The sequence below is a fragment of the Colias croceus genome, chromosome 9, assembly GCF_905220415.1.
Source record: "Colias croceus chromosome 9, ilColCroc2.1".
NCBI lineage: Eukaryota > Metazoa > Arthropoda > Insecta > Lepidoptera > Pieridae > Colias > Colias croceus.
In genome coordinates this window covers 2,982,554-2,996,795 of record NC_059545.1, presented here as the reverse complement: position 1 = coordinate 2,996,795, position 14,242 = coordinate 2,982,554, and the positions used below count along the sequence as shown (strand labels likewise).

Genomic DNA, 14,242 nt, shown 5'->3' with positions numbered 1-14,242 from the left:
TCCAACTTTTATTAGAATATCAAGAAAATAACATAATGAACGAAGAAATATTTGCATTGTACGACGTAGAACATACAACAGACTACCCGATATGTTGGTCAAAAACGAAGACAAATTAGGTACAAATCTCTTACTAGTAAGTACAAATCTTTCTAACTTATCTTTGTGCGTCTCAGCACACAGAGACAAACTACAAACAACTGTACACTCATGATCTCAACATATTTCTTCTTTATATTGAATTGCAACTCCCATCTGGAGACGATCCCACTGAAGACGGTTTATACTGTGTCAAGAAATAACGTCGTGTCAAGGTTTAATAGCAGCCAATGACGTATCAGAAGACTTAAGAATATTATCTTTTAAAACAGCAACAGTGACTTCTAAACCCCGCTCTTTTACTCTCACGCATAAAACACATAACATCTCGCTCTCTACGCAAGTCAGGCAATTGCCTCAGCAGTGTATATTTAAGCTGGCTACTCACGTACCTGCCGCAGGGGCAATATTGGAATAATATCGGATGCACGGCGGTCTGAGCAATTTCAGCTGTTCTCTAAATTGCCCCTGCTTGTCTATACACATGACCATTAAGGAGCCAATAATTAAGGGTGCGATTCCAATATTGCCCCTGCGGCAGGTACGCGAGTGGCCGGCTTTAGTAACATTCAAAATAGTAAGACATAAAGCTAGGTACACATGACAGCGGCCGGCGTGGCCTCGCACCGCGAAAGCCTGCGGCCGGCGCTGTCCACTCAGAGTTGTGACTCGTGACACTGACACCGGTCTCCTAGTTATTTAGCTAAGCGTGACACGACGTTATTTGTACGTTGATTACGCGTGCAAAAGGTAATTTATATTATTTTTATTTAATATCTTCTTGTATAGTCTTGAATCTGTTTAGTCTGGGTTGGTGCTGGATAAATAAGCCTAATAAATGTGATTCTTAACTAACTATTGCGATATTTCTCTAACACGTAGCTTTAATTATGAAACTTCTTTTAATTAAGGAGTAGTAGTAAGGATTATTCATATCTCCGTTTATCACATTGTATATAAAAATTATTTACTTTTACTTACCTATTTATTACACTTCTTATCATCATTCAAAGTACAATTGCCTTGTTGTACTTTGAATGATGCAATTGTTTTTGACTACTTGTTATTCAACTATCGATACCGTCGTCATTTTTTGTATCGTTTTATTTCATATAAACAAATCACTGCAATTATACCTAATACTGCGATCTATTTATAAAATACAAAAATTAACAATTCTAAACCTCAACTTAGAACAACCCACCGCTCGTTACATGCATAAAATTTCCAAACCGCTCGCGCTACCCGGCTATTTATTGGTTAAACTAAAGCTTCGCACTAATTTCCTAATGCACGTTTGTCTGTCTGAATTCCCGTGAAAGGTGAGCTGAAAGTTCGTAAATCATATGAAAGTGTGGTTTGCCGGTGCGCTTAAACGACGTCCGACGAACGGAATGGTACAGGGCGGGTTTTTGTATATTTGGGGCTCCTAATTACCCTTAGTTTTTTATAGATTAATAATATTAGAGGTACATGTTTTCGTTTATTTCTATTTCTTTTAAACAGCAAATCAAATATTATGTAATTGCCAAATGACTGATTTACTCAATCATTTGCTGTGGCGAATTATTAATATAATTGCTTTTGATGATCTGAGCTTTAAATATTTTCTTTCCTAAATTAAACATATAAACAGTCTAGAAAAAAGGTATGTTAAATCTAAGTAATTGAATTGGTGATATTGTCGAGTACAATAATATTATAATACAGTTCTTAAACACTTAACAAATCAGTTTTAACAATTTTTAAATCAATATGAATTAAAACGTTCCTGAGAAACGTTAGAGGCCCCATTGCATTTGGACGGCGTCTGCTAGATTCTGCTCGGATTGTTAATGGATTCCAAAATTAATGTTGCCAGGCTACAGCGTCGTTTTAATCCAATTACATTTGGATATGTAGACTTTCGTGAATGTGTGTTAACCGAAATTAGACGATAATTTCATTTGAATGGCAGTTGAATAGACAATGAACGTCAAAATTGAGAACAAAATGTTTTACCCGGAAGATTCGCGGAAATCGTAATAAATAAGACGTTTAATATTATTTCCAAATGGATTCGGGATAAATATATTTATGTAATATACTCTGAAATAGACTCTATAAGCTGCTTTCATTTCCCAGAATTATTCTCAAGTGTTTCGAATCAGCTTTGCTCTACTAAAAACGCTCCAATTTTCTAAACATTTTGTGTAATGCTGGCGAATTAATAGAACACTTATAGCAATCCTTTTTCCTCACTCGTAGCATTTATAATACAGAACTAGTATTAGTAACAGACTAACATAGAGTACTTATGATCTGAATCCTACGCGAAGAGGAGCTGTAAACTGCGCTATTTTTAGGGTATATATATTGTTAGAAAACAGCACATTTAATCATTTGTTTTATTAAGATTAGAATTGATTGTTCTAAAAACGTATTTCATAATATTATGTAGTTATTAATTATTATAGATCTTTACATGAGTCCATTTAAAATTTTGTACATACAGAGCAAAACGATACATCTTCGCTGGATGCACGTTATCGATCAAGTCGCAACGCTGATTCGCACCGCCTAAATCATCTCGCTATAAACCATCCATGATCGGGAGCATCCATGCGCGCACTATCCACTATGAGCCCTTGTAGTCATCCAAAACAGTCCGAGTTATATCAATCGTTTGTGTGTTCAGGCGTCGTCGGAATCACGACACCGATGCTCATCAATAACAGCACTTTGGATCATTGTTTTGGCGACTTACCAAACTGGCCGAGATAAACGACGTTTGCATTGATTGTTTGAATTTAGTTACAGTTTGTTTTATTTATCGTGGACGCCAGCCCGCGGGTCGTATTCAAAATAGGATAAAAGTATACCATAGCAAGCTGCGTCTATAGTCTGCTGCATGAAAACTGCTGCTCAAGCGCGATTATGAGTTAATTGCTTTCAAAATTAAAATCTAAATTCATATATATTATTGGTTAAGAGTATTGTAATGTATATGGCATTCTAGTTTTTTAATTGTTAAGTAGATTTACGTAGTTACTTCATAAGGCACTGAACTCTATATTTTTTATTGCTACAATTTTCTTTTCTATAAGTAGTTGATAAATTTTATTATCTAATGTTCATAAAACGAAGTTTTTGTAAGTCTCGTATTTCATCGAAACAATGAAATTAAATATTACAGACTAATAATGCTTTATTCTACGAATCAATAACAAGAACATTATTAATAATATTTTTCCAATAAGGCCTGTTTAATAACTCTTTATAGAATTTATATTCTTGTTGGAAATGTGTGTTTATTTCTACGTAACACATCATCATCATCATCATCTAAATAAATAAATATTTCAGGACAATTTTCACACACGGCACGATCTGTTCCCATACTAAGCTTTCGCTTATGTTATGGAAACCAGATGGCTGATAAACATACATATATAATTTTAAATAAATATTTATATAGATAATTAACACCCAGACACAGAGCAGTTTGTCCCGGGTTCGAATCGAACCCACGACCTCTGGCTTGGAAGGCAGGGTCACTACCAACCAAGCCAACCGGTCAGTCGAAACAAGCCAACCTGTCAGTCGAAATAATACTGTAGGTATTCATGTATTTACAAAAAGATTAAAGAAGTTAAAAAGCCCTAACAATACCAAAAAGTGTAAATAAGAAAACCTTATCGTACCTAACTACAACTTCTTACAAATACAAAAGTCATTTACCAAATTCACGCAGCATATTTAGTTCAATCTTGTTAAACAACAAACACAAATCCCATCGTCCGTTAATAATGTGAAAGGCGTTGTTCTCGGGAGTTTAATCGCGACGAACAAAGAAGGGACTAGATACAAAAAAAGGTCCGGGATACAATAAAAAGGTCCGGAGTTGGTCCGGCGTCCGGAAAGAACTGTTACAAATTTACACAAACGTTTATTTTTCCCTGTCCACCTGTTGAGACTTGTTTAATTTTAATTAAACTATCTACTATCTAGGCGGCGTAATGGGCGAACGTTTTTAAGGTGGACGCGTTTTGTTTCGAAACAACGTTAACGACTTTAATATAAATTGCGCTTTTTTAATTACGCGACAGTAAACGTAAAGGACGGTTTTATATAGTTTTAGACTATAGATGGTATTTGGATGAGAATTGTATAATATAAGACGTATACGTAAATATCTTGTACAATTAAGATCATAATCATCTTGTAGTAATATTATACGTTTTTCAGTGCTGAAATATAAAAAACGAAACGTATCTTTGTATTCTTGACATTTTATACGATGATACATTTAATAACACATTTTAAAAGTTAAATATAAATTAATTAACTTACTTAATATAGAAATATTATGCAATGACAATTTAATTGTAAAATATGCTATTTAACACCCCATTAGTCATAATTTTCATAAGTGGTAATCAAATGCACACATTAAAATGCGAAAAAATAGGTTATTGTGCTAATTATAGGGTCAATAGAGTGTTATAAGGTAGATGCTTTATTGAATTTATATAATTAATAGGGAATTAGGGAGTGTCAAAAGTAAAATTAAACTTCAATATCAAAATTGAAACTAGCACAAGCACAAGCGACTTCTATTATTATCGCAAAAGTAATATAAAACCATCCTACCAATATTATAATTAATGCGAAAGTTTGTGAGGATGTGTGTGTGTTTGTTAATCTTTCACGCAAATTCTACTAAACCGATCACAATGAAATTTAGCACACATATAGAGGGTAACTTGGATTAACACATAGGATAGGTTTTATCCCGGAAATCCCACTGTAACCGGAACTATGCGGGTTTTTCTTTGAAAACGCGGGCGAAGCCGCGGTCGGCAATCTAGTATTCTATATATTATACTTAGCTATTTGCATAAAAAAACGAATCGAGAACTAAATATTCAAATGTACTCTAACAAATTCAGTGTGGTCGAATAAATATGCTCGAAATTCCATCTTTTATTAACATTACAATGTACACTTGAACTTTTTATATTAATCCAACAAAAAGCCGAGTAGATCTAGAAAGTATTTCATCCGAGAGGTAAATAATAATCTGAGGCAATTTCGCGGAGGTACTAACTAATTCAATACGGCTCGAGCCGCGAGAAATTTTATATATTTTATATTGTAAGTGAGGTTTAAAATATGGAGTGGTTGTTCAACAGAATCTTTTAGTTTGACGAAAAGCATATTGAATGGTTTCACTTATATTAATTTTGTTAGAATAATCAATTATCAAAAATATTAGAACCTTACTACATCGATAAATTGACATTTTAACTATTCTACCCGGTAGGTATGGCCAAAAGAATCGGGTTGAAATCCCGTCTGATTTTTTTTAATCTTAAATAGTTAAGAAAGAGGTAAATGTAATGTGAAGTAACAATTACGCATTTCTATTCGACTTAATTTTCATTTAAAAAATTACACTCTTAACGACAATTTCGATAGACCTAAAATGAATCAACCTCTAGCACTCAAGGCTCGAAAATTGTTCTAATTTATTCATACATATTACGTTCTTAAGTACCTAATAGCGACATAACCATTACTTTACCTGAATCATGTACAAAAACATATTAATAGAGCCTGAATACCAAAGCACCACAGTCACGTAATAATATTTACCTTGAAGCGCTCACAGCAATCAGTCAGCGCTATCTAAATGTGTGATATTACCGCTATCTTGCACAATTAATTGTGAATATTATACTGGGTACCTACTTTGCCGACAATTTTGCGCTGCAGCGCTTTACTATTAATATTATATTTGCTTCTTTGGCGGGAAACTTCGTGTGCATTTCGACGACAAGCCAGTGGAGTGATAGTTGGAAGGAAAAATTAAATTTAACGTGCTGCTACTGGTATTTTCTATCATAAACTATACTTTGAGTTAATTCTAAATATTTTTATATGAACGCAGCACAATACGATTATAATAGATTATAATATAAGCTACCATTTAAAGAAAAATGAGCGTATGTGCCGAGCATACGTATCAAATGTGAAACTTTTTTGGCTAGATTCAAAGAAAACAACTCTCAACGCGCCTAAAGAAGTTTCACTTGAGTAAAATATGCGCAGGATACATTTAAGTAGCAATCACAGATAATGTTTCCTTTTCATTTGCCATGAACAAATTGATAGAAACTATAACATGATAAAGGGTACATAAATCCTACCAATTAACTAAGTATTATTATATTTTATATAAGGTATATCATATAGACTTACCTTTCACATACAGCGAGGTGGGTTTTGAGAATTCGGTACCGATAGCATTCTCGGCGACACACTCGTATTTTCCCTGGTCCTGCTCTTCACTTTTCACGATTTGCAGTGTTCCTGTGAAATATAATTACGTTAATATCTAATACAAAACACAGTGACTCTTTAAGTATAGATTTTTCCAGAATTAGACTGAATAATGTTATAAAAATAGCTCGCTGATGAATAAATATTGGATATTCAAACAGACACTCAAACATACAATATAATAATAAGGTCTTTTAAATCATCATAAATATTGATTTTGAATTTACCATCCGAAGAGCCAATAAATAATTCTGTAATTTCTCTTTGATTTAAAAGAAAAAAAAATTATAAACTTTGTATGGCTCATTTGCCATAGAAAATTAACCTTTAAATGTATTAAAATTAAGATTCAACATCGAATGTTCTTTCTCTGTTATCTCTAAGATAATATTATTCTGTAGTTGAATTAAACGTACATCGGGTACTGAGTAGGTACATCCTTAAGGAATACACGAAATAAAACCGTTGTATTGAAAACAATAGAATAATACTGTTATGACTATTGCTGTGTAAGGACTTGTTCATATTGAACAAAATTACGCTAAGGGGAGATTTTATCGCGGCCAATGCAAACTTTACAATAGCATGTATGTTTGTATACAAGAATATTTTTTCGTACAATACTCCTTATTCAGTTGGTTTATAATTTTACATTAAACATTTCTAAACATCATAATATTTTTTAATTTAAATACATATTGGTAAACTTTTTTTTATTGGAAATAGGGAAGCACTTGACCACAATCTCGCCTGATGTTAAGCTGAGATGTGGTCTAAGATGGAACGCGCTTCCCTAGAAGGTACCTGTTCACTCTACGCTTGAAGAGTGAGTGAGTGAGAAACGTCTGTGTTGTTTGCGTAGCTATATTAATTACTAGGTTTCCGCCCGCGGCTTCGCCCGCGCAATTGCAAAGAAAAACCCGCATAGTTCCCGTTCCCGTAGGACTTCCGGGATGCTTAATTTTCCCGGGATAAAAAGTAGCCTTTCTCGGGTAGCTCCTTTCTCGGGTATCAAAATATCTCCATACCAAATTTCATGAAAATTTATTCAGTAGTTTAGGCGTGATTGAGTAACAGACAGACAGACAGAGTTACTTTCGTATTTATAATACATATTAGTATGGATAATATGGATGAATATGATCTTCCAATTTGTACAAAACATAATTAATATACAATTACGATACATTAAAACGAAACTAGCTTTACATTTCAACAAGTCACAGAACAAATCTTTACACAGTTGTAACTTGAAAAGGTTACATTATTAACTACTATTTAACATACACAAATATTATGACTACGCCTTTAGAAATGATCGCGTGTCCGAGTCCATAGCAGTAGTGAAGCCAGGCATAACAAATACAAATTATTGTATTTAATTCCCATCCGAATAATAGAGCTTTCATGATTCAGTCATAAAAATAAAACTAAAAACTTAACGATGAATTCATGCTTTTAATGTTAGAACGAAGATTTGGCCTAGTTTTTACAACTGCGACATTTAGAAAAGGAGTTACTATTTTAATCATGAATACCGTTTGCGTTTCGTATTATAAGTATTGTTATAAAGTATTATTAAAAATATCTTGAAAGTTTAATCTTTGTCTATATCAAAAGATATTTTATATTTGAAAATATAAATTTATTTAGCTGGATTTGGACAAAGTATAATCTTCAAGAGAAAGATTTCTGTATTTTATCAATACTTATAGTATTTAGAACTTTTAAAAGCAAGTATTTCGCTCTGACTCCGCCCCATTTGATAAGAACTAAATAATATATTTAGCTTAGACTAGCTTCCGCCCACGACTTTGTACGTGCATCCCCTAAAAATCAAAATCCTTTCTTAGCGGATGCCTACGTCTTAACATCTACCTGCATGCCAAATTTCAGCCCGATACGTCCAGTGGTTTGGGCTGTGCGTTGATAGATCACTATATCAGTCACCTTTGAGTTTTATATATATAGATTAGTTCGTATGGATATATTTGTGTAGTGTCTACTAATGAAAAAAAAATATACAGCAGAATTTAGTACTATCATACAAAATTTTACTCTTTAAGTTTAAAATATAGTATATATAGTTGAAATAGATGTATAAGCATAGATATAAAAATGCTATTACTTTCCAAAAATATGTCCACAAATACCAACACTAAAATATAATAGCGCAGTGCTGCCAACACGTAAAACATCTTCCGCACACTCGATTTGGTATTCATTTATCGATGCGATGTACGTGTCCCCAAACTCGACGGGAACTCGAAAGTTTTGTTCAACGGAAACAAAAAAAAAAACTGTCAAAGACAAAAACTAGAGGGAACAACGCGAAAGAAGGGAGAAAATGTAATTACGGCGAGTCCAGTCGACTCAAGGATGACGACACGCGAACGTTCCCGAATTTTCAACTTTTAATAAATGTACGTTGTTCTGTTTGTATTGAGGGTTCAAGTGGCTCTTGAAAGCGCAATTAAATCACGGTTTTGATGTTTCTTCGCCACAATTTTTGTTTGTATACACGTTATTAAAATTTAATATTTTCTCACTTATATGACTGACAATACGGTAATAATAAATTGTTTTTTTTTACGAAGCATATAGTTTATCTACTGTAAAATTTGGTATATATTTCAATATCATGAAAGTTTAAATTATTAAGAAACAAAGTCTATTACATTGTATATCTATATATAACGTGAATAATACGATAATTTCAAAACCAACTCTAGAGCCTACATCCTAAAATAAACAACTTTCTCAAAGGTACCAGCCCTAGCGCCGTCATAGTTTTAATGTGTACAGCAAACAGGAAATTTTCGACACCTCGAGACTGTTTGAGTTTCTCTTTGTCCGGTCAATATAATTGAGTGTCCGACACCTGAGCTGCGACACTATGGACACTAAAAACCGGCCAAGTGCGAGTCGGGCTCGCGCACAAAGGGTTCCGTAGCAGCAAATATAATAAATTACAGTTAAATCAACCTATCTCAAAAACTATAAGAGATACTTTGATCAAACCAAAAATCGTTGAAAGAGTTAATTAGCATGCATCACCTCTATTTTTTTTAGAATTTTATACCCCGTAGTTATAAAAATAGAGGGGGGGGGACATACTTTTTACGACTTTGAGAGCTGATATCTCAAAAACCGTTCACTTTAAGAAAAATGTTTTTTAGAAAACTTTATATCATTTTAAAAGACCTTTCCATTGATACCCCACACGGGTATGTACATCGAAAAAAAAAATTTCATCCCTCAGTTACATGTATGGGGGGCCCCACCCCCAATTCTTTTTTTTACTATTTAGTGTCATATTTTTGTAGCGGTTCATACAACACATATTCCCATCAAATTTCATCACTGTAGTACTTATAGTTTCCGAGTAAATCGGCTGTGACAGACGGACAGACGGACAGACGGACAGACGGACATGACGAAACTATAAGGGTTCCGTTTTTGCCATTTTGGCTACGGAACCCTAAAAATGGATTAAGAAGTTTGTACTTTACAATGTTTATGTGCTTACAGGGTTTTGTTTACGAAAGCCGAGTAGATTATACATTGGTGATTTATGAAACTTGAGTAGATTATCGTTTCTGTGCTGATTTAAAAGTAGAGATCAAAAAAAGATTGCTACGTCGTGAGAAAATCATTATGAAATATACTGTTAACGTTATATTCAAGCCATGTCTGTTTTATTTTTTTCATTTTGTATAAGCCTACAAAGACTTCTTTATTATTACAAATTTCTCTAAGTTTTTATCAATATACGAAATAAATCTTCGAATATATCTTTTAATTTTAGTAGGATAAACATATATATGTGGTGATGTAAAATATTTTCATTAACAATCTCTTTGAGTGCCGTTTCACGGTAATCCCTTAAGCCGTTTTACGTGATGCGCGAAAAAATTAATAGACAACCGACTGCCGTTTATAAAATATGTCATAACCGGTATATATAATTTTGTTGGGTTATATTTTGTAATACGTAACGAATTTACAATTTTTTTTTTGTTAACTAGTCACAATAAATATGTAATCTTTTCTTAGTGTAAATACTGTTTAAACAAATATCTATCGCTTCACCTTCGGATTTTCAGTTATTTATTAATTATTTACTAACTTTTCACTCGCGGCTTCGTTCGATTTGTTTAATACTTAATAATTCTAAAACCTTCCTCGACAATTACTCTACCTACTAAAAAACGTTACGTAGTTTTTAATTTATATTATTAAGATAAGCATTCATAGGATGGATAGACAGCGATAGCGACTGTTTTGTACTACATAACGAGTAAGTATATTAAAGCCATATATGAAAGATTTATACAAATCCTTCTTCAACAATTTAGTCACCATTGTCACATTAGTAAAGTAAAAACTTTAGCTTTAAAAAATGTATGAAACCAGTCGGGCGGGTCATGATGATGTAGGTAGGCGGCCGCGGCGTCAGGCGATGCTGTCATGCAATATTTATTAACGGACGCGCTGTCAACCTTCCAAGGATTAGAGCTATGACGAAATAACAGAAAGGGTAAATTGCGTGGAAAATATGAAATACACGTGCCTCACCTGCCCGTCTGCCTACGCTTCTCATTTTCAATGGTTTTTTGGCGACGTCACGGGCGACGCAAACGTAATTTTCGATTATAAAGCTCTTCTGAAATTGCTTTACGGGTCTTGAATGCAATTTAATGTGGAGATTTTGGTTGTGTTCGCAATTCTTTTATATTTTTCCGTTACATTCACTTTCACAGTAAACTGAACAAATTTATAAGTTTGATGTTAAGAGTATTTCGTTTTTAACATCTTTATTGTTTAACTTTTGCAGTTACGAATGTTCTGGAATTATATAACATAAAAATAGAATCACTACAGAGGGCAGCGGCCAGCTTAGTGTCGCAATAATTCACCACATGACACCGGGATTAAATGCGACGTGACTGAAGCCATCATAAATCACTGCACGCAATAATCATTTGCGCCATTCATTAGGGCCACTACTTGCGTTCATAAGTGTCTCCCCCAAGATCAGAGTACCCACTTAATCAACCACGTCGGCGTAAAGTAAACCTTACAGCCCGCTCCGGTCTAAGAGCTAGATTAAACGGGCCACGGTGATAAAGCTTCTTTGACCATTCAACTAAGAGCCCTGGTATTGCACGGCGTTACACCTCGACGGTCTCGCGTCGAGGTTATTAGCGGGGCGAGGCGGGTCAAAGCCGAGTGGTGGTTATATAATGCTGGTACGACCCGGCTATTCTCTTGGACGTTTATGAATAGCGCTTATTTTTCTTTTAATTACGCCTCCCGCTGTCTGTCGACGTGTTCTACCCGTTAGCGTTTACTTTATTTGGACAAACGAAAATCACGACTTAACCCCCCGAGAAGATGCGAGAAATTTCTACGCCGCCTACATATTTTTGTTATGGCCGTTTGCACACTGCTATTTTGTATTTTTGGAGCGAATGCGTTGACAGAGTTAGCGGTAATTGGATAAATATTGCAGCGCTTGTCGATGTTTTTTGCATATTAAATATAACTTACTGTTTTCATTGCGAATATTTTTCACCGCGTTGGCTTTTTCCTAAGCTCATCTATTTTTAAACGTGTTTTGTTATTGAAATAGACGAGTTGAATAAAAATGTTAAACGCAATAACGAAAAATATAAAAGCTTTTGAATTTTAGTCTCATATAAATAGCTTATTCTTCAATGAGCTTCACTATGTTAGATACAAACCAAGCTTTCTCGCTTAAGTAAAATACCTATTAAAGTCGCAAAAATTCAGGATAAAAGGCTGATCCCATAAATGACGCAAGCAACGAAATAAGCTCTTTTGATGAGCCGCTTTATCTGACACGCGATAGAGAATTACGTCGCACATCGCGATATTCAGAACGTATCAGAAATCGTAATAAAAGTCATACGCACGGTCCAATATACGTCCACATTTCTATCCCCGATTGAATATACGCATAAAATATTCAACGTTCAAGTCATATTATTCTCACATTACTTTCCAATTCATCATCCAGCGAAGAGAATTGATACTCGTAAATTTTTCCCGCGTCGACTCCCAAGATAGGCCCTCATATTTTAGCGCACCTCTACGGTATTATGTCGCTATGAAATAGTGGAATACGCATAGACATAACTGCGGAATAAGAAAAACGTGAGAGACAATTATAATCTGTACAATGTAGTTATTATGAAATTTATTTGTAGTAATATATTTAGCACCTTATCGTTACAACTTAATTCACGTGGGTATTCTAAGGGAGGGATTACAAGACAAAATGCACTTCATCATAATTTTTGGCAAGGTCAAACTTATAATAATAATTAATTGCACTTAACATCATTGTCCATCATGATTTGCCACTAAAGTTGATCATAACTCGTATGACAAATTAACTCCGAAGGCGTCATCATCTAATCTCGAAAGCGAAACACGACAAATGCAAACGCACCGCCTTACACGTGTTTACACTCACAAGTAACTACGCCTAATTATCATCCATTCGGTATATTATCCATGTAATTTGGAGACAACATGTGCTGATTATGTGTTAATTTACTATTTGCTATCACGTCTTGAGCATGCGATGTCATCTCGACTATGGCTAGACATTAGACATAATATTGGTTTCTCTTTTTAAAATTATCCATAAAATAGCAACTTTACAAAACAAAATTGTACACAATTGAAATAATCTCACAATACGACAAACCCCCAAAAAATGGCGACAATTCACACAATTTTTGTAAACGTCAAAATGCCAAACTAAGAGCATTACGCGCCGCACGAAGTTACCTAATAAACTAGGGTCATTTGTTCGCACATTCAAAGGGAATCACGTAAAGATGACAGCGCCGCGGGGAAAAATGACACAGGCATTCGCAAATATGTCAAGAGTTGCCCCAAATCGCGGGCCCGTGTCCCATAGGGGCTTTCGGTAATCAAATAAAACTAGCCGGCTACGTGGGCGGATTACGCCGAGCCGCAGGACTCCGCTGTGAAATACAATTCCACCTATTACATTTTATTGTATTCATGCGTGAAACGAAACGTTATTTATGTGTTTCGAATTCTTTTATTGAGTTTGCGAGTGAAGGACCCACTCGTAATTTTAGGCGGTTTATTTTTTATTGGCTGTATTCGATTTTGTATACAAAAGCGACAATTTTTTTGAATATTTGCTCGCGTATTTCTATTTGAAAGGATTGAGCCGTGACATTCTGTATATTAGGCGTTTGGGAATTAATGGTTTGGTTTTGATATAAGCTCGCTACGTTCCGTTCGCTTTCACCATTGGTTTACGGTTTACCGCTCGACAACCACAATTACGTCTATTATGTTCAGATAAAAATCAGTAACCATTAAATGTTACATATGATGATAAGGAACAGTAGTTAGTCGTTTTCGTTGTCTTTGACGCTGAGCATCATAACTATAAAATTACACAAATTATCATATCGTCCCTTGATAAACCATCACTGATAGAACTCTAGACTAATTTCCTTTCGAAATTCACAAAGAAACAAGTATATAACAGACACAAAACTGGATGCGACAACGGGCGTGTCCCCGTGCCCCGAACGGACTTTAATCAACCGCTTAAACCGCTGTTATTGTTGTACGAATTAAGACTCGCTTTTTGCCAAAACAACAGACGACCACGCCGACCCATTCAAACTTGGAGGGACCTCGCATTTGTATGCAAATGAGGCGTAATCTTGCGCCGGAGCTCGCAATCACGGCGGCACATCTAGTCCCTGTGGGTGCATGTTTATTTACGACATATTCCAAA

General features: G+C 34.7%; 1 protein-coding gene across 5 annotated transcripts in view; it reads right to left on the bottom strand.

Annotated features, from left to right (window-relative positions):
- LOC123694220 (tyrosine-protein phosphatase Lar) overlaps window positions 1-14,242 on the bottom strand; it is a 323,834-nt gene that overhangs the window by 31,287 nt on the left and 278,305 nt on the right. For all 5 annotated transcript variants that reach the window (XM_045639590.1, XM_045639594.1, XM_045639591.1 and 2 more), the window contains exon 7: window positions 6,343-6,453. In XM_045639590.1, coding sequence (XP_045495546.1) covers window positions 6,343-6,453 — 111 coding nt within the window. The remainder of the gene's footprint in view (window positions 1-6,342; window positions 6,454-14,242) is intronic.